Source organism: Ascaphus truei, chromosome 6 (genome assembly GCF_040206685.1).
Source record: "Ascaphus truei isolate aAscTru1 chromosome 6, aAscTru1.hap1, whole genome shotgun sequence".
Lineage (NCBI taxonomy): Eukaryota > Metazoa > Chordata > Amphibia > Anura > Ascaphidae > Ascaphus > Ascaphus truei.
The window spans coordinates 26748652-26769892 of record NC_134488.1 but is presented as its reverse complement, the minus strand read 5'-3'; the positions used below and the strand labels follow the sequence as shown (position 1 = coordinate 26769892).

General features: G+C 45.7%; 1 protein-coding gene across 2 annotated transcripts in view; it reads left to right on the top strand.

The window, feature by feature from the left end:
• Nucleotides 1-21241, top strand: part of CLIC4 (chloride intracellular channel 4) — a 54295-nt gene that overhangs the window by 16471 nt on the left and 16583 nt on the right. For both annotated transcript variants that reach the window (XM_075603723.1, XM_075603722.1), the window contains exon 2: nucleotides 20505-20614. In XM_075603723.1, coding sequence (XP_075459838.1) covers nucleotides 20505-20614 — 110 coding nt within the window. The remainder of the gene's footprint in view (nucleotides 1-20504; nucleotides 20615-21241) is intronic.

Here is a 21241-nt window from a genome sequence, read left to right as displayed (position 1 = left end):
GCCAGCGGGCCCCAGATCCCATGGAATTTTTCGGTTGAGTGCCTTTCCACCAGCATCACTTCCCCAATTCTGTTTGTCCCCATTGACCTGGAAGGAGGTGGTGGACTCTTTCAGGCACCTGGCGGCGTCAGAATGTGCGCAATCATCCGTTTAATCGAGAACCTCTTGGTTTATTTATTTATAAAATATTTTACCAGGAAGTAATACATTGAGAGTTACCTCTCGTTTTCAAGTATGTCCTGGGCACAGAGTTAAGACAAATAATACATGGTTACAAATACAGTTACATAAATGAACAAGGTATACATTATATACAAGACATTGCATGCACAGTTAAAGAAAATTGGCGAACAGGTACACAAGAGGGTCGAGAGGCATTGTTAAACCAGCTGTCTCCCCAATAATTCCCTGGATCATCCCCCAATAGGTTTGGATTGCCGGGCAATCTCACCATATATGGACCACGTCAGTCTAAGTTCTTTCAAAACTGGTCTGTAACTGTTACATACGCTTATAATATATATTATCTCTAACTGTGCATGCAATGTCTTGTATATAATGTATAACCCTGCTCACTTAATGTAACCATGTATTATTTGTCATTATAACTCTATGCCCAGGACATACGTGAAAACGAGAGGTAACTCTCAATGTATTACTCCCTGGTAAAACATCTAATAAGTCAGTGAGACTGCCCCTTTTACACTGCACGCTGCTTTGCTGAAGTGTGTTTTCACAGACCTAGCATTGTCTGCTCCGGAAGTTTCCATGGTGAGCGCAATATCGTGTCTGGACACAACAATGCGCTGGGAAGTGGCAGGAGAAAGACACAACAAAGGGGGAAATATCAATGCAAAAATACTAATGAGCCGAGCCTGAAGAAGGGTTATTTAACCTGGAATTCAAGGCGGTATCTCGTAGCTTTGAAAGGTGAGGAAGTATTTCATCACGGAAAGGGGGGGTGAGGGAGGGATGTGTGCAAGGTCCACATCCTTAAACTTACCACGGATGAAGGATCTCAACGTGGACAGCTGGGAGGAGAGAGGGGGTGGGCATGAGGTGCAGGAGGAAAGCATATTTCAGAGAGAGAAGTGCTAGAACGAGAGGCCACGCTCCGACGCTGGAGTGTGGGAGGCCCGGGGGACATGTGAGGAAGTAATTCGTCATGGAAAGGGTGGTGTGTTAGTGGAATGGCGTCCCCAGCAGAGGTGCTGGAGGCTAGTACAGTAAGGGAATAAGGAAATGTACGGGATAGGTATGAGGTGATCCTACATATGAAGGAAACTACAGGATCTTAAAGGGCAGGGCGGCCAACTCCCAGTCATCAAGGGCCACCAACAGGTCATGTTTTCAGGTTATCCCTGCTTCAGCGCAGGTTGGCTCAATCGGTCCCTGATTACGCACAGGTGGCTCAGTCTTTGACTGAGCCACTGATTGAGCCACCTGTGCTGAAGCAGGGATATCCTGAAAAGCCGACCTGTTGTTGGCCCATGAGGACTTGAGTCGGCCACTCCGGTCTTACATTTCCACACCTACCCACACCATTGGTATACACTCCCACTCCACACACACCTTTTGTAAAGCGCGGTATACAGTACTCTGTGGGCGCTTTACAAATGTATATTTACATACACACTCTTACATCACTTACATTCAGGGACTATTTAACACCTTGTCATGAAACGCATACTGCACAGGGGGAGGGATAAGCTTCAATCACAGATCACATTCCAGGATGCACTGTTTTAAAGTTAAAACCCTTTTTTGGCTTCATTCATTGTAACATCGCCGGAAGAAGAGATCAGCGTATCTCGAAAGCTCGCACAAATAAAAGCATTTCGTTAGCCACAGAACGGTATCGTCTATTCATTTTTGATAATAATAATTAAACATTTATTTATATATCTATATATCTCTATATATCTCTATCAGCATTGGACTAGCATAAATGTGTCAATAAAAGTGAATTTTAAGGTGAATATACAAATATAAATTAAATAAATGTGTGTATATATGGTCATGTAGTGATAGGAAGTAATATGGCCAATAGGATGCATCTCAATGAGGATATACATATCCTCTGACGATATAACTGACGACCTCCATGCTGCCAAAGACAGAGGTCATTACACTCTGCTCATATTACTCGACCTCTCTGCAGCATTCGACACCGTGGACCACCCTCTTCTCCTTCACATTCTCCATACTCTTGGCATTCGGAACAAAGCTCTATCCTGGATCTCATCCTACCTCTCCCATCGTACTTTCAGTGTCTCTTCTGCTAATACCTCCTCCTCCTCCTCTATTGATCTCTCTGTGGGGGTACCCAGGGCTCTGTCCTGGGACCTCTTCTCTTTTCTCTGTATACACTCTCTCTAGGTGACCTAATAACATCTTTTGGGTTTAATTATCACCTCTATGCTGACGACACACAAATATATTTCTCAACACCCGACCTTACACCTACTGTACAAACCAAAGTTTCTGAATGTCTCTCTGCTATATCATCCTGGATGGCCCTCCGCCGCCTTAAACTCAACATGGCTAAAACAGAGCTCCTCATACTTCCTCCCAAACCTGGCCCTACTACCTCCTTCCACATTACTGTTGGAACTACGATCATTCACCCAGTAGCCCAAGCACGCTGCCTTGGGGTCACACTCGACTCCTCTCTCACATTTGCCCCTCACATTCAAAACATTTCTAAAACCTGTCGCTTTTTCCTCCGCAATATAACAAAGATACGCCCTTTCCTCTGTTGCTCGACTGCTAAAACTCTGACTCAGGCCCTCATTCTCTCCTGTCTTGATTACTGTAACCTCCTGCTGTCCGGCCTTCCTGTCTCCCCTACAATCTATCCTTAACGCTGCTGCCAGAATCACTCTACTCTTTCCTAGATCTGTCTCAGCATCTCCCCTCATGAAATCCCTCTCCTCGCTTCTGATCAAATCCCGCATCTCACACTCCATTCTTCTCCTCACTTTTAAAGCTTTACACTCTTCTGCCCCTCCTTACATCTCAGCCCTAATTTCTCGTTATGCACCATCCAGACTCTTGCGTTCTTCTCAAGGATGTCTTCTTTCTACCCCCTTTGTATCTAAAGCCCTCTCCCGCCTTAAACCTTTTTCATTGACTGCCCCTCACCTCTGGAATGCCCTTCCCCTCAGTACCCGACTAGCACCCTCTCTATCCACCTTTAAGACCCACCTTAAGACACACTTGCTTAAAGAAGCATATGAATAGCACTGTGGCTATTCTGAACACATGGCACATAAAGCTTGGCCCCCTGCAGATGCACTTACCAGAACTCCCTCTTACTGTCTCTGTACGTTCTCCCTACCTACCAATTAGACTGTAAGCTCCTCGGAGCAGGGACTCCTCTTCCTTAATGTCTAAAGCACTTATTCCCATGATCTGTTATTTATTGGATTACCACATGTATTACTGCTGTGAAGCGCTATGTACATTAATGGCGCTATATAAATAAAGACATACAATACAATATCCAAATAATGAATAAAAAAGAAACAAAGCACAATCCTATATAGCAATACAAAAATAGCTGGGAAATCTATTAAAGGTCTCTGGACATAGCTGTCTATGAACAATAACACATATAAAATGTATACCACACAATAATGGCGGGTCAATCAATATTGAGAAATATGATCAAAAAATATATGACCAAAAACAGTCCAATATAACTACTGTGGAGAAGTGAAGGATTAGTGTTGTTCCTTGCAACATAAATGCGGAATGATATACTACTGGCACAGGAGGAATACAATGTAGCCGCGTACAAAGAATATTTAGGAAGTGATACAATTCCTGTATCAGTTGCTGGCTGGAAGATATCCTCCGTGATGGTTAATATGCTGGAAACAGACGACAAGCACTAGCAGGGACTGGGGGTAAAGGGCCGATCTCACCAGATTGTGTATACACGACGGTCCCCGCGTCCTTCCGTCAGCTGCACAACGCGAAAAGACGCTGCTCGGTGACCATGTGTTGGTGATCCGGGTAACACTGGAGACGGTCTCCTGCCTTTCCCCCAGCCTGCCACAGACTCGTAGATTTAAAGCTGCACCCTGCAATGTGTGGGTCTCCAATCCAAGCAGGAGAATGTCAGTCTCAGCCGCAGATGTAACAGAATAACAGACTTCCAATTGATACAACTGGCATGTATTTAGGGTGTCTTCAGTCCTCACTCTTCACTCCTCACACAGACGGCTATTGGACACAGTGTGTGTGTGTGTGTGTGTGTGTGTGTGTGTGTGTGTGTGTGTGTGTGTGTGTGTGTGTACACACACACACAGTTAGGTCCGGAAATAATTGGACACTGATACAAGTTTTTGTTATTTCGGCTGTGTACAAAAATAAATTCAAGTTTCGTTAAATAACGAATATGAGCTTAAAGTGCAGTCTATCAGCTTTAATTTGAGGGTATTCACGTCCAAATTGGAGGAAGGGTTTAGGAATTACATCTCTTTAATATGTAGCCCCCTCTTTTTCAAGGGACCAAAAGTAATTGGACAATTAACTCAAAAGCTGTTTCATGGACAGGTGTGGGCTATTCCTTCGTTATGTCATCATCAATTAAGCAGGTAAAAGGTCTGGAGTTGATTCCAGGTGTGGCATTCGCATTTGGAAGCTGTTGCTGTGAACCCACAACATGCGGTCAAAGGAGCTCTCAATGCAAGTGAAACAGGGCATCCTTAGGCTGCAAAAAAAGAAACTCCATCAGAGAGATAGCAGGAACATTAGGAGCGGCCAAATCAACAGTTTGGTACATTCTGAGGGAAAAAGAACGCACTGGTGAGCTCTGCAACACAAAAAGGCCTGGACGTCCACGGAAGACAACAGTGGTGGATGATCGTAGGATCCTTTCCATGGTAAAGAAAATCCCCTTCACAACATCCAGCCAAGGGAAGAACACTCTCCAGGAGGTAGACATATCATTATCCAAGTCTACCATAAAGAGAAGACTTCACGAAAGCAAATACAGAGGGTTCACCACAAGGTGCAAACCATTCATAAGCCTCAAGAATAGAAAGGCCAGATTAGACTTTGCCAAACAAAATCTAAAAAAGCCAACCCAGTTCTGGAACAGCATTCTTTGGACAGATGAATCTAAGATTAACCTGTACCAGAATGATGGGAAGAAAAAAGTATGGAGAAGACTTTGAACGGCTCATGATCCGAAGCATACCACATCATCTGTAAAACACGGTGGAGGCAGTGTGATGGCATGGGCATGCATGGCTTACAATGGCACTGGGTCACTAGTGTTTATTGATGATTTGACAGAAGTCAGAAGCAGCCGGATGAATTCTGAAGTGTATAGGGATACACTGCTCAGATTCAGCCAAATTCAGTGAAGTTGATTGGACGGCGCTTCACTTTACAGATGGACAATGACCCAAAAAATACTGCGAAAGCAACCCAGGAGTTTTTTAAGGCAAAGAAGTGGAATATTCTGCAATGGCCGAGTCAATCACCTGATCTCAACCCGATCGAGCATGCATTTCACTTGCTGAAGACAAAACTTAAGGCAGAAAGACCCACGAACAAACAACAACTGAAGACAGCTGCAGTAAAGGCCTGGCAAAGCATCACAAAGGAGGAAACCCAGCGTTTGGTGATGTCTATGAGTTCCAGACTTCAAGCAGTCATTGCCTGCAAAGGATTCTAGACAAAGTATTAAAAATGAACATTTTATTTATGATTGTGTTAATTTGTCCAATTACATTTGAGCCCCTGAAATAAGGGGACTGTGTATGAAAATGGTTGCAATTCCTAAACATTTCATATGATATTTTTGTTCAACCCCTTGAATTAAAGCTGAAAGTCTGCACTTCTATTGCACCTCGGTTGTTTCATTTCAAATCCATTTTGGTGACATACAGAGCCAAAATTATGAAAATTGTGTCAGTGTCCAATTTATTTCCGGACCTAACTATATATGTGGGTTTGATTTCCTCTGGCTGATCCCTTCTGTCTCATGTTGCTGTGCGTTCTACAAGAGTTTGCACAGGTAAAGCCCCCTCTTTCCCCCTCCCCCTATCTTAGGCATTGGACATAGTGTGCGCGGTGCGAACAAAATAATCAATGTTTCAATCACTCCGGCCACAGTGCGTGCGGAAGCGCGATAGCGCGTCGGGATTTTGAGGAGACAAAAAAATAGATTTTTCGTGCGACGGCGCGTCGTGTGGGCGTTTCAATCAATGAGGTTGAACCAGCCTGGTGACGTCACGGCCACGCCTCCCCGTCGCGCCACAGCCCGAGACCACATATCGCTCAGGCAACAGGCGCGCGCTTGCCCTACGGCCGCACCCTTTATTGGCTGTCTGATAAAACAAGGTGGGGTAAGGCCAAAGGAAACTGTTTAAGGAATTACATTTGTTATTAAATCGCCCCCCCCCCCCCCCTCCTCCAACACAACTTTTTGTTTTTAGCACAGTCAGATTTGTAGTTTCACCGCTTCATTTTTGGCGTTGTTTCTGCGTAGGTGGGAAGCAGGGGGATCTCCAGAGCAGAACGCCTGGTTCCCGAGATACCTCCCAGGGTGCCCCCCCCCCCCCCCCCGACACAATCCCCTGCTGGGGAAATAAAATGGAGGTTTAAATCGTGTGAGCCAATGGGAAGCCGCGGCTTCCTATTAGCCGGTGTGCCGCGAGAGATTTAAGAACCAGGTGGTAACCGGCAGCAGCTACATGGGTAAGTATCTCAGGGAGTAGGTGGTCCCAAGAGTGAAATTAACGGGGGTTCAGCCCCGGGGATCCCCTTGCTTCATAACCATTGATTTTTTTAAAGTGCCTCTAGGAAATAATGCGGCTTTAATGTCACCTATTTGGAAAGAGAGCAGTGGGGCGCTCACATGGCAGCTCCGTTTACTCTCACTTTCTCCTCTTCACCAGGAAGCACAGAGCTGCTTTCCATGCAGACATCAAAGGGTCTTCCAAGAAATACATTGGTATCTTAATCTTCTTAGGTGAAGTGTTTTTGAGGTATACAATGTCACCATGTGAGAGAAATTTAGGAGCCCTGTTAATTTAGGTTTCAGGCTCCCAGTTAGAGATTAAATAAACAACAACAACAACAACAACAAATCAGTGAACAGGGAAATAATAGGAACTCCCCCAGTAAGTCTGTGGGGGAAAGTGGTTGGTGTCAGGGAGTGATCCCACATTCCAGAAACGATCCCTTTGAAATCAGCATTGGTAAAAGCATAGATCCCGTCGTGCCGCTCGGGTTAGCTCGTCCACGGAGAAGTTTAGAAGGTTTTAGACCAATCTTAAGTGAGGACATGACGCTTAGATTGTAAGCTCTCCGGGGCAGGGCTTTCCTTTCCTATTGTCTGACTTGCATTTATTGCACTGTAATTCCCGGCACTGTGTTGTCTCTCTTGTTAAGCGCTGAGTACCCCGTGGGCGCTATATATACATAAAGACATGCAGACATACATAGAAACAGCATGAAGCGTGTTCTTGTACGTCATTGCTTCCACTCGTAAAATATACTCCGCTAACAGGGAACGGTGCCTTAGAGATCCCACACCTTCTAGCAAAGGGAACTTCAGGGCAGGGCGGGGACGTTACATTACTGACTAATCCCTTGTTATATAATCCTACGTCACCCTGGGGAGTGCTGCAAAATTCATGTGCTGACAGCCGCTGCGACAAAGCTGCATGCGGTGTGCTGTTTAGTTAATTATAGGGGATTAGAGGACCAGGCTCCACGCTGACACCCTCTCACATCCACGCCTCAATGGGGTCCGTGGTGCGGACGGACCATACCCCACCCTGAGGTCTACTCCGCCCCACAATGAGCAGCCGCTTCACCTTTTCGGTTCAACACTGCCCATTATTCCCTCTAAACCAGGGGGGGGGGAGGGAGGAGGGGAGGGCACAGCTCCTGTCATCAAGGGCCACGCTTTTCAGGATATCCCTGCTTCAGCACAGGTGGCTCAGTCTTTGACTGAGCCACCTGTGTTGAAGCAGGGGTATCCTTAACACCTGACCTGTTGGTGGCCCTTGAGGACTGGAGTTGACCACCCTTGCTCTAGAGTGTAAGCTCTCAGGACCAGGGCCCTCACTCCCTTCTGCATCTGGCTGCGCTTATTTGTATGTCATTGGGCTCCATGTGCGATTTCCCCCCCCCCCAGGACAACTAGCCTTTTTTCAGCTACCATGTCATGCCCCCCGTCCCCATCCCAGGGCACTCAAAGGGTTAAAGAGCATCACGCGGAGATCACCTTAAAACCTAAGTCCTATTGGGGTAACTGCACCTTTTTAAGGTTATTCCGAATATCCGGCGTCACGGCTCGTTCACCTCTGTGTTTTACGCCTGCGCTGATCTCCTGTATCTTGTACCAAGACCATCGCGTTATCCAGCCGGAAATAACGATAGTCTGAGGCTGAGTCCATAGAGACGGCAGGCGTGCGGAGGCGCGCGGAGGCTGAGGGAAAGCGGGTGCTTTCCCTGGCCTTAGTTCGCACGCCGTCCGGGGGCGTTTCGGGGGGCGGGCCAGTGACATCACGGAGCTGGTTCGCCCTCATTGGGCTCATTAGGCCCTGCGCTCCCGTGAGCTAAACTAAAAATTGGATAAGACCTACGCTTGCGGAAGCGTGCGCGAGCCCCTGCTAAAGCCGCTCTCATTGCGGCTGCAGGGGCTCACTGCCGAGCGTCAGCGCGCCTCAGCACGGGTCAGCGTCAAGCGCTGACCCTGGACTCAGCCTAAGGCTGGGATTATGGTCCCTGCGCAGCCGCGCGCACTGCTGCAGCCCAAGCGTTCTGTGAACTTGGCTGCAGGAGATAGGGGGAGCGATGCGTGGGGCGTTGCGGCCGCATCTCAAAGCTGGTTCGCCCTCATTGGCTGAACCAATTCACGAGCGCTGACGTCACGCGGCAGCCGCCTGAAAAGACATTTGTTGTCTTTTCAAAACGCTGCCGCGTCAATGCATCGCTGGTAGGCACGCGGGCACTGGGGTTACTGCAGTAGCCGAACAGGACAGAGTCCCTGACGCAAGCGCGTAGCGACACCGGCACCATAACCTCGGACTTACGCTCTCAAAGCAATAACCTACTCCCCAAGAAACTCTCCCTTACAGGTACTAATGGAGGATGAAGGAGTGGCTCAGTGAGTACAGACACTGGCTTTCATAGCGACAGGTTATCGTTGTCGCCTGGTTCGATTCCCGGTGTCGGCTCTTTGTGCACGCCGCTGTATCTCACTGTGCCTCAGGCACCAAAATCATAGATTGTAAATTCACAGGGACTGTGTCTGTAACAATCCTTTGTGCTGGCTGCCGCTCACTGTACTGTCATTGTAATGCGCTTTGAGCCCCAAAGCGCTATATGAAATATAGTTATTAAGTACAATCTTCTGTAGATTTTTCGATCGTATGCATATCTTTATTAATATAGCGCCATTAATGTACACAGCGCTTCACAGCAGTAATATACGTGACATAATCATATAAATAAAGCATAATGGGAATATGACATAAATGTAACATTAGGAAAGAGGCACCCCTGCCCCGAAGAGCTTACAATCTAATTGTCTAATTGTGATCATTGATACCATTTCTGGATCCCCAGGGAAGTAACGTGTTCTCACACATAAGCGCAGAATTCCTTAACAGTCCAGACGTGCCAGGGATCAGTATGTTACAGTATGTTACACACCTGGTAACCCTAATATATACTATAATATACATTTTCTTCCTGTGGCATTTTGCATGCACACTGAGGCCCTATCCCACAGAGCTTGCAATCTTATTGTGGTCCCTGAGCCACATGGAGATGAAGTGACTTGCCCAAGGAGAGCTGGCACCGGGGTTTGAACCTGGCACACCCACGTCAAAGGCGGGCGTTCTTACCCCCGTGCTTCTTCTTCACCCGAGATATATTGTTTCTTTATTTTCATTGTTGAAAAGGCTACAACAACCTTTTTTATTTGTTGTTGGAGAAATATCTATGTATCCTATCTTCAGCTGGCACTATTAAAGCACTGGTTTTCCATTGTGTATGGTGAAAACTATTAAAGATGGCCACCTTTCTGTTCTTCTAAAAAGTGCTCTGCGTATCTGTATATTTTTCTGAGTGGCACTGCAGCTTTAATCTAGTTAATCTATGTTGGATTACATTTTCACCATACACAATGGAAAACCAGTGCTAGTAATATACGTAATGCTGGATATTAATGCAAGAAATTAGTGCGAGCTAAGGTGGGAGAGGATCCGCTTAAATGTCTTGCCCTCTCCCTCTACACTCTCTTTCACTCCACTCTCACTCCCCCTTTCTGTCGGTCTTGGTCTGTCTCTCTGTCTGTCTTTTTTTCCCCCTCTCCCCTTCTCCCTTTCCCTCTCCCCTTCTTCTTTTTCTATTTCCCTCTCCTCCCTTTCCCTTTCTCTCTCTCTCTCTCTCTCTCTCTCTCTCTCTCTCTCTCTCTCTCTCTCTCTCTCTCTCTCTCTCTCTCTCTCTCTCTCTCTCTCTCTCTCTCTCTCTCTCTCTCTCTCTCTCTCTCTCTCTCTCTCTCTCTCTCTCTCTCTCTCTCTCTCTCTTTCCCTCTCTCTCCCTCTCTGTCTCTCTCTGTCTCTCTCACTCACCCTGTCTCTGTCTGTCTGTCTGTCTGTCACTCTCTCTCTCTCTCTCTCACCCTCTCTCTCTCTCTCTCTCTCTCTCTCTCTCTCTCGCTCACCCTCTCTCCCTATCATACTCATTCCTTCTCTCTTTCCCTCTCCCCTCTTTCCCCTCTTTCCCTTTCTCACTCTCTCTCTCTCTCTTTCCCTCTCTCTCACTCACCCTTTCTTCTCTCTCTGTCTCTCTCTCTGTCTCTCCCTATCATACTCATTCCTTCTCTCTCTTCACCTCTTTCCTCCCATTCTCTCTCAGCCTCATTCATTTCTCACTCACTCATTCCTTCTCTCTTCACCTCTTTCCACCCATTATCTCTCTCTCACTCACTCACTCACTCACTCACTCACTCACTCTCCCTTTCTCTTTCTCTGTTACTCTTTCTCTCCTCTCTCTTCCTCACTATTTCTCGCCCCCTCAGTGTGACCAGTTCTCTCTCTTCTTGGCACCCACTAACATTGGAGTACTGATTGGATTCGGTCTGCACGCCCGTTCAGTGCCTTATTTTCCTCTTGGCTGAGCAAACACCCAGCCATATGAGAAACAATATCAGTACAGTTCTGCAGTCGGCATCCAACCACATCTGGAACTTTTCACAAGCAGAGCTACTGAGAACCGCCTGTTACGGACACACCAGGCGTATGTTTGGTCTGGCACTTTCTATAAACATTACTTGTAGCCTCTCTGTCTGCAGAACAGAGCAGATCTTATGCTTAGTATGTGCCATAAAGGGTTAATCCCTCCTGGCACCAAAGTGACAATAATGGCAGTGACATGTTTAAGGGGGTCACATCTGGATCAGTATTTTTAAATCATTTTTTTAAACATGATGATCTGAGATTTGGGAGCAGGTTAATTGCCTTTGGCTGGTCCCGTTTGAAGGCGCTGTGTGTTCAACAAGAGTTTGCACAGGCAAAATCCCCCTCTCTCCCCTTCTCTTATAAAGACAATGTGGGCTAACGGTAACGAAAACACTGATTGGAGGCCCTAAAGGAATGTAATTTGTAATTAATTTCCAGAGAAACAGAAGCAGCACAATATTAGCTTTTATCGTGGTTAGATTGGTTCAAGGAAGCCAGTTAGGTGGTCGAATTATTTACCACGGTTGTTGTTTTTTGGGCTGTCGCGTTGGAACACCGCCTTCAAACGTATGTAAACGATTACAACAACGGGGGTTATTCATTAAACTGCGATAGTGCCGATCAGGGCACTGTTGCATGGAGGTCCTATTACAGTCAATGGGAGTTTCCGGGCAACAGTGCCCCGATCGGCACTATCGCAGTTCTATGAGTAAGCCCGTAGACTTTAACGCCTTCCCTGCCAGAGGGGCTCGGTAACGCGTGCCAATGAAGGGGTTAAACGCACATTTGCTTGGTTGACAGAGCGGGTTTAGAAACGAGTCATTCTCTTTATAAATGGCGGCCTCTTTTTAAGGCCGGGACGCCATCTTTTTTATCTTTCTATTTAATCCATGCAGGATTTCAGGCAGAGCTGAAATATCATTGTAACTAAAGGAGGATTTAGAAAGAAATCATTGTTTTGTGTTTTTGATTTAATGGATAGTGGATTTTAATAGCATAATAATCGCTTTTTCCTCCTTCGCTACAAAAAAGGGATAGGATGCATTGTAATATATTCGTGGTGAGTATGTACTTTTACCGTTAAGATATCTTTACTTATATTACATCTACATTATATTCTTACCCATGTATAAATGAAATGATCGAGTTGAGTTTGAACTTTACCTTTGACAAAGTTCCTTCCAAAACAGCATAAAAACTGAAATTAATTACCTGATTATTACATGTCGGATTTGTACAGTATTTAGTGTTACAATGACCGTGTTCGTAAATGTAATTGTTACAGTATATTAGCGTGTAGTAGTTTGTGTAGCTTTGTGCATATGTGAGTGTATATCATTGTATGTATGAGTGTGCCTGTGTGTAGACTCTTATCAGTTTCAGTATGTTAATGTGTCTTTGTGTATCAGTGTGTTAATATGTCTATTGTGTATATCAGTGTCTGTGTATCAGTGTGTATATGTATATGGGTGTATAATATGTGTATTGGTTTCTTTATGTGTATCGGTGTAGTAAAGTGTGTTTCAGTGTATTAGAGATGTGTTTGTGTACTATCTGTATCTGAATGTGTATCAGTTTATTAATGTGTCTGAATGTGTGCCAGTGTAATAAGGTGTACTGTGTGTGTATCAGTGCGTTAATGAATTTGTTCAATGGTTAAAGACCACCAGACTCTATCGTTGGGGGTCAGCAGTTATAACTGGCAGAGGGCACTTTTAACATGTCCACTTTGTAAGTATTGGCCTTGTCAGACTTTACTAAAATGTATCAAATTCTGCTCCATTGAGCATAATTTTCATCACTTTTTGGTAGTACAGCTCAACCCCCTTTATAACACTGTGCAAAGAATCACATCGCGTTATAAGCGGATCGCGTTAGAAATAATGTACAATTGGATGCATTGTACAATAAAGTATTTAAGATACCAATAATCGTGTTGTAAAGTATTCATAAATACGAAAATTGGGAGCCACGCTCGCATCGTGTTATAAGCGGTTTCGCGCTGTAACGGATCGCGTTATAACGGGGTAGAGCTGTATTAGCCTTCCGGTGTCACAATCATCTCCAGATGTCCAAAATGTAACCCGCCTCTTACATGTGATTCCCACACATGCAGAAAATAGTGGGGCCTGTGAAATCTCTCTATTAATACACAAACCCCTTAATATTCATGTCACATGACGAATGCTTGGCCTTGTATCATTTTGCTAATGTAAGAGAGTCTGTGTGAGTGACATTACTTTCTAACAATGTCATGCTGAAAATGAATATTTGCATTAAAGGAGCCATTTTCTGGCTCGCAATCCATCACTCCGCTGATGCTTCTTAACAGCTGTTCATTAAAAATTGTAAATGTTTTGGCTTTTCCCCGTTTCAATAAGTTCTGGATTGTCTCCAGATATTAAAAACTGTCACAGCCGTCACGATAAATATTATACCGCCAGTCTGAGTATATTCACCATTTTAATGTGTAGAGGGATTAGGGTTACCAGTATTGAGCCGGACTGTCCTGTATTTGGACACTGTGTCCAGTAAACAATGAGAGGTAATACTGGACATGTCTGTATATACCGATATTACCTCTCGGGACATAGTGACCTGACTGGCTTTGTGGGCCCCAGGATTGCCCCGAGCAGGGCTGTTGCTAGGGGACTGGGCAGCTTCCTCCATCCTGATTGGCTGTTTCTGGGTAATTCCCCATTGTGTCCAGTAGTTTTGGGGAACCCACCTGGCAACACTATACAGGGCTTTAATGGCGTAGCCTCCTATACAGGCATACCCCGCATTAACGTACGCAATGGGTCCAGATCATGTATGTAAAGTGAAGCACTCCCTTTTCCCCACTTATCGATGCATGTACTGTACTGCAATCATCATATACGTGTATAACTGATGTAAATAAGGCATGTGTAACAGGCTCTATAGTCTCCCCGCTTGCGCACAGCTTCGGTACAGGTAGGGAGCCGGTATTGCTGTTCAGGACGTGCTGACAGGCGCATGCGTGAGCTGCCGTTTGCCTATTGGGCGATATGTCCTTACTCGCGAGTGTACTTAAAGTGAGTGTCCTTAAACCGGGGTATGCCTGTATGTTGGATTTGTAATCAAATGAGAGCACTTGGTCATTTAACACGTTTGCTAACAATTTAACGTTTGTTTCATAGTCCAAGTTCTTTTTAATTGCCTAAATTCATGTCTTCCTAATTCATTGCATTTACTAGCGTGTTTGTCATAGTGGTTACCATGTAGATAGCTATAGCTACATCTTTGAATAGGTGGCAAAAAGATTACTCTCTTATACTGGCGACTTCCCCTTTTTCTGAGTAATACTCCCTTAAAATGAATTGTGTTACTTTCTCTCTGGCAGACATTCACTCACCCAATGGTAGGGATGTCCTGCAATGTCTTACCTAATCTCTTGGGTGGTACAGCTGCCAATCACAGCTGGAGCTTCCAACGTTATGCCCCAGAATGCCTTGCAGTGGTGGGCACGAGGTGTTGTGGGGCACGATTTTGGAAGCTCCCAGACTCCAAAGTGATTAACAGTTTGGCCAGTGGCGGATTTGCCATCAGGCCTGATAGTCCCGGGCCTATGGCGGCAACATTTGGGGGTGTCAAAAAATTTCCGCCCCCATACACAGAGCGGTCTCGGACCTGAGGGGCCGTTCCTTACCTGCTGCCGCCTTCCGCCTTCTTTCTGCCTTCTGTCTGCAGCGTCAAATGATGCTGCGACGTCACACGGCGTCTCCTTGCCATGGCCATGCGACGTCAAATGACAACGTGACATCACATTGCCATGGCAACAAGACGCCGTGTGACGTCCGCAACGTCATTTGACCCTGCGATTTAGGAGCAGACGGAGGGTGGCAGCACCAGGTGAGTGGCATGGGGCAGCAGATCTTGGAATCCGCCGCTGGGTTTGGATTCTTGCTAAGCGCTCAGCCCCGGAACCAACTACACTGAACAGGAGCGGTCAAACCGGATTTAAAAAAATATATATAATAGCAAAGTAAAATCTTTCCCTCCTGGCATAACTGACAGCGATAAGGTTAAGAGTCTTTATAATTCATGGTGCGTTAGAGGGAGTCTTTATTTTTCTGTGTGATCAAGATGGGTATTTTGCATGGCTAAGGCCGGTTCTATACTGCGTACGCACACTACACCGTGCGTGCGGCAGTTTTAGTTGGCTGAGGCTAGTCAGCCTCTCTATAATGGTGCCGCGCGCGCACGGCAGGGAGCATGGAACCGACCGACAGGGGAGGGGATGAAGAAAAGAAAGAATTTGCGCTGCTACCGCTGCTGAAATGTGTGTGTGTGTGTGTGTGTGTGTATGTGTGTGTGTGTGTGTGTGTGTATGTACAATGTTAATAAACAATTTATTAAAGTATTTATTTATTTAGAAACTTATTTAAACAAACACACATACATACAGTACCTCACTCACAGCATACACACAAAAAGCTTGCGGCACATGCACGCGCGTTCACACAGGCGCGCGCGCACGACCGCACACACTATAGAACAGCCCTACGTATACTGAAGGAGCGGCTCAGCGAGTAAAAGGGACTCACTGATAACAATGACACTGAGTTTGCATCAGGGGAACCTTCTGCCCATTGGATAAGTCACTTTATCTCCCTGTGCTTCATAGATTGTAAGCTCATCTGGGCAGGGACTGTCTGTTAAAATCATATGTATAATGCTGCTTACCGTGTGCTGTATTGTAATTGTGACACGCTTTGAGTCCCATTGGGAGAGAAGGGCTATCTGAAATAAATGTATTGTTATTATATACTGTTTATAATGACTAAGTATAGGGCAGCAGTAATTCCTGCTGTGCTATGTATAACTTGGATGGTGCATCTGGTGACTTTTTCCCCCTTGACCGGGGATTTTCAGTGACATTTCCCAGCCCTGGATAAGGCAGCTCAGAGTGGTCTGTCTCTATATAAGGCCTGGACACTGGTGTAAGTCCGTATGAATGCTGCAGATAAGAGAAGCCAGAAATGACTTGGACTAAGAATAGTTCATTGTGTTGGAAGCTCTGACTGTGCAGGGTTCATGCTCTGTCCTTTTATAGTCTGCCTGCTGGTACTAGGGAGGTCAGCAATGCCTTGCAAGACCCTCTGGCAGGGATGGGGTTAATTGTGCCCTTTGCCATGTGGCTGGTGCTTCTAATGTCAGCACCTGGTATTCTTGAACCACTTTGCACATTCACTAACACGCTCGCTGTATGTACACAGGAACACTGCCAGACACACTAATACTAATACACACACTGTCTACATATATAACACAATTATACACATATACCCTGATATATACACTGTAGTCAGACATTAACTAACACACTGATACACACATATACTACATACTGTTATATAGATACAGACACATACACATACTTATATACTGTTATATAGATAAAGACACACACAAACTTATATACTGTTATATAGATACACACAAACACACACATACTTATATACTGTTATATAGATACACATAGACCCACACATGCTTATATACTGTTATATAGATACACACAGACCCACACATGCTTATATACTGTTATATAGATACACACAGACCCACACATGCTTATATACTGTTATATAGATACACACAGACCCACACACGCTTATATACTGTTATATAGATACACACAGACCCCCACACGCTTATATACTGTTATATAGATACACACAGACCCACACACGCTTATATACTGTTATATAGATACACACAAACCCACACACGCTTATATACTGTTATATAGATACACACAGACACACACACACTTATATACTGTTATATAGATACACATAGACCCACACATGCTTATATACTGTTATATAGATACACACAGACCCACACACGCTTATATACTGTTATATAGATACACACAGACCCCCACACGCTTATATACTGTTATATAGATACACACAGACCCACACATGCTTATATACTGTTATATAGATACACACAGACCCACACACGCTTATATACTGTTATATAGACACACACAGACCCCCACACGCTTATATACTGTTATATAGATACAGACCCACACATACTTATATACTGTTATATAGATAAAGAAACACACAAACTTATATACTGTTATATAGATACACACAGACACACACACACTTATATACTGTTATATAGATACACACAGACACACACACACTTATATACTGTTATATAGATACACACAGACCCACACACGCTTATATACTGTTATATAGATACAGACCCACACATACTTATATACTGTTATATAGATAAAGAAACACACATGCTTATATACTGTTATACAGATACACACAGACCCACACACGCTTATATACTGTTATATAGATACACACAGACACACACACGCTTATATACTGTTATATAGATACACACAGACCCACACATGTTATATACTGTTATATAGATAAAGAAACACACAAACTTATATACTGTTATATAGATACACACAGACACACACACACTTATATACTGTTATATAGATAAAGACACACACAAACTTATATACTGTTATACAGATACACACAGACACACACACACACACTTATATACTGTTATACAGATACACACAGACACACATACACTTATAAACTGTTATATAGATACACACAGACCCACACACACTTATATACTGTTATATAGACACACACAGACCCACACATGCTTATATACTGTTATATAGATACACACAGACACACACACGCTTATATACTGTTATACAGATACACACAGACCCACACACGCTTATATACTGTTATATAGATAGACACAGACCCACACATGCTTATATACTGTTATATAGATACACACAGACACACACACGCTTATATACTGTTATATAGATACACACAGACCCACACATGCTTATATACTGTTATATAGATACACACAGACCCACACCCTTATATACTGTTATACAGATACACACAGACCCACACACGCTTATATACTGTTATATAGATAGACACAGACCTACACATGCTTATATACTGTTATATAGATACACACAGACTGTACACTGCTCGTTCATTTTCAAGAACGGGATTCGTCCCGTCGCTCTGGCAGTGAAGGCGTTAAACTGCAATGCGTGGGTGAGTTGGCAGGCGGCAATTGTTCTTTATTAAAGAGTATAAGGTCAGGGCGCTCCAAGAACTCCTCAACCTCGTGTCCACATCTGTGTTCCTGCCAGTGAGTGGCATGGGCTATTAGCTAATGGATCTGTAATCCTATTCAAGCCACCGGGCTCACTACAAAGGGATTTCTGTTTGGGTAAATCAGATGGCGCACGGGTGACCAGCGCCAGTCCTCAAGGGCCACCAACAGGTCCGGTGTTAAGGATATCCCTGCTTCAGCACAGGTGTTAAGGATATCCCTGCTTTTACGTGCCAGAGGGGTGGCATGCCACCGAAAACGAGCAAAAGCTCTTGGCGTACCTACCACGGCGCCCGTATTGTTCCAGACCTCGAGATGTGGTGTCTTAAGTCATGGGACACCCAATGGGTTACGTTACTTGTCGGAGATCCATGCCTCTTTTACCCAGATCTGACACCTCTATGTTTTTTGTAAATCATTTTTTAAAGTTGTAACCCATATTCCCCCCCCCACCCTAATCGCAGATAGGGTGTATATGAGGGGATCTATATGCATTACCCAGTGTGGTGCTTTACCTGTTAGGCTCACAGGAGGCCTAAGCCTCCGCCACGGAGAGCCTGGGGCACGTATAACAATATGAATAACCTTGTACTTGGTGCAGCGCCTCCACCTGCGATGGCTCCCACCAGAGGGGGAGTGGTTCCTCGCAGGACACTATATATATATCACTCCACACACAGTATGTAAAACAACCACTGACTTTACTTGTGAGCATAGGAAATGTACTTTTGCATATAATAACAGGTGTCCCTCCCTAGAGGAGACACTAACCACTGCGTCTCGCAGGACGCTACCTCCACCTCCACCGGATGATTCCACCCAGTGTCCAGTAACCCCACCCAGTATTACCCCACCCTCAAGTGAGATGTATATGTGTGACTGCGCAGCCACTATGTCCCTTGTGAATGTGATATGACTCGTTGGTGCACTTGTAGATTACCTGCCGGGCACTCCGGTGCCCGGGCCTGCCAAGGAACTTCACAAAGGATCCTGTTGTCAACTTTACACAGGAACTACCGTCCGGGGCGATCCCACCCGGATGGCTGCTGCAGCAACAGCGAAGGTCTGAGCCCACACCTCTGGATGGACGCGCAGCGTCTGCGGGGCCCCTAACTGACTCTAGATAATAAGTGGCAGGGTCCCTAACCTGGGGGCTGTCCCTGACACAACTCACACTACTGGGTGGCTCAGGGCTAGCTGGGGCCTTGGGGGCTGCTGGCCTAGTGCAGGGAGTCACTGACTCCTGCACCCTACCTCCTTCCCCTGGCGCCAACTGCTCCACGAGCTCCAAGCCCGCGAAATGTATCTATCTGCGTCTCCAGGGCAATCCTTCAGCCCTATTGGCTCCCTGGCATCACATGGGGTGCTGCTGAGGCTCATGGAACTTGTAGTCCCTTCCAAGAGCCTTCCCTGGTAGGCTTATCCCTGCGCATGCGCGACTACTCAGGGCCGCCGGCAACTCCACGGCCTCTTCCGCGCATGCGCGACCCCGGCGCATGCGCGCGCAAGTGCAATGGCGGCCCCCGCTTGCCGGGTGCACCGCCAAGCCTCCTAAGGCTCCAACCGCTCCCTGCTCCGGCCCCCACCTTTGGAAGCAGCCGGTGGGTCCGTCGCTGGCTCGGGCGGCACCCGCGACCGCGCTGCTCCAAAGGAGGGGGGTCTCTAGGAGCCGCCGGGGACCGGGGCTACAAAGTTATTATGTAAACGCGCTGAGCGGAGACTTGGGAGGGGGTTGGTGTTCTCTGGCTGTTCCTTCTGTCTGATGTCACTGTGTGCTCTACAGGAGCGTGCACCGGCAAAGCCCCCCTCTCTCTCCCACTCCCCTTATCTTCATTGGCTCTCTGATAAGTACAGGGTGGGACAAGGGGGAAATAAAACACTTGATTGACAAACACTTCCTCATTCAGAGGCCCCCAAAGAAATGCATTCAGGGCCACCTGTGCAGAAGCAGGGATATCCTTCAAACCTGACCTGCTGGGGGCCCTTGAGGACTGGAGTTGCCCACGTCTGTGTTGATGGTTTACCTGTAATTGCTAGCCCTGTGTAACCGCTCCGTGGGAGAGTAAACTCATGGCAATGTCTGTATCTTTGTCCATTCAGGCGGGAAGCGATGGGGAGAGCATCGGAAACTGCCCCTTCTCACAGAGGCTCTTCATGATACTCTGGCTAAAGGGAGTCGTGTTTAATGTCACAACGGTTGACTTAAAAAGGTAAGACGCATTTCATGTAACGTCTCCATCTCTGTCTACTCCTTCCTGCTGCTGGGGATCTCCCCTAAGCCTGCAGCCAGACATACACACCTGCTCTCACCCACAGGGAGGCACCTCTTCCCCTGTAAATGGTGTTAAAGGTGTTAACCCTCTCATTTAACACTGACTAACCTTAAAACTCGTCCCAGAAATCCAGCATCCCAATAGCCTGCCCTCATGGCTACTGTCCCACACTCAGTCACTCCTACCTGCCATTGAGGCCAAGCACTGCCATCTACAGCACTTATTCCCTCACCTGCTGTCTCTGTAAGTCTCCCATTAAACCTCTTAGATTGTAAGCTCTGTATGTGATTGTATGTACTGTATGTGATATACAAATAATATATTAATGTGTTTTCTTTCCATATATTCTTTCTTTTTTTACACTTCCCCTGGTGGCATAGAAATGCGCTTGCCATTTATCTGGTAGCCGACCCTTTGAAGAAAAAAAAATCAAATAAAAAAGGACAGACTAAAAATAGCGGTGTGCAAACAGGAAAGACTATTTAGCGTTCTGCGAGCTGGGACAGGGTGACTGAATGAACATCCCGGCACACTTCCAGCTCTCCTCTGCATGGTTATCCGGCA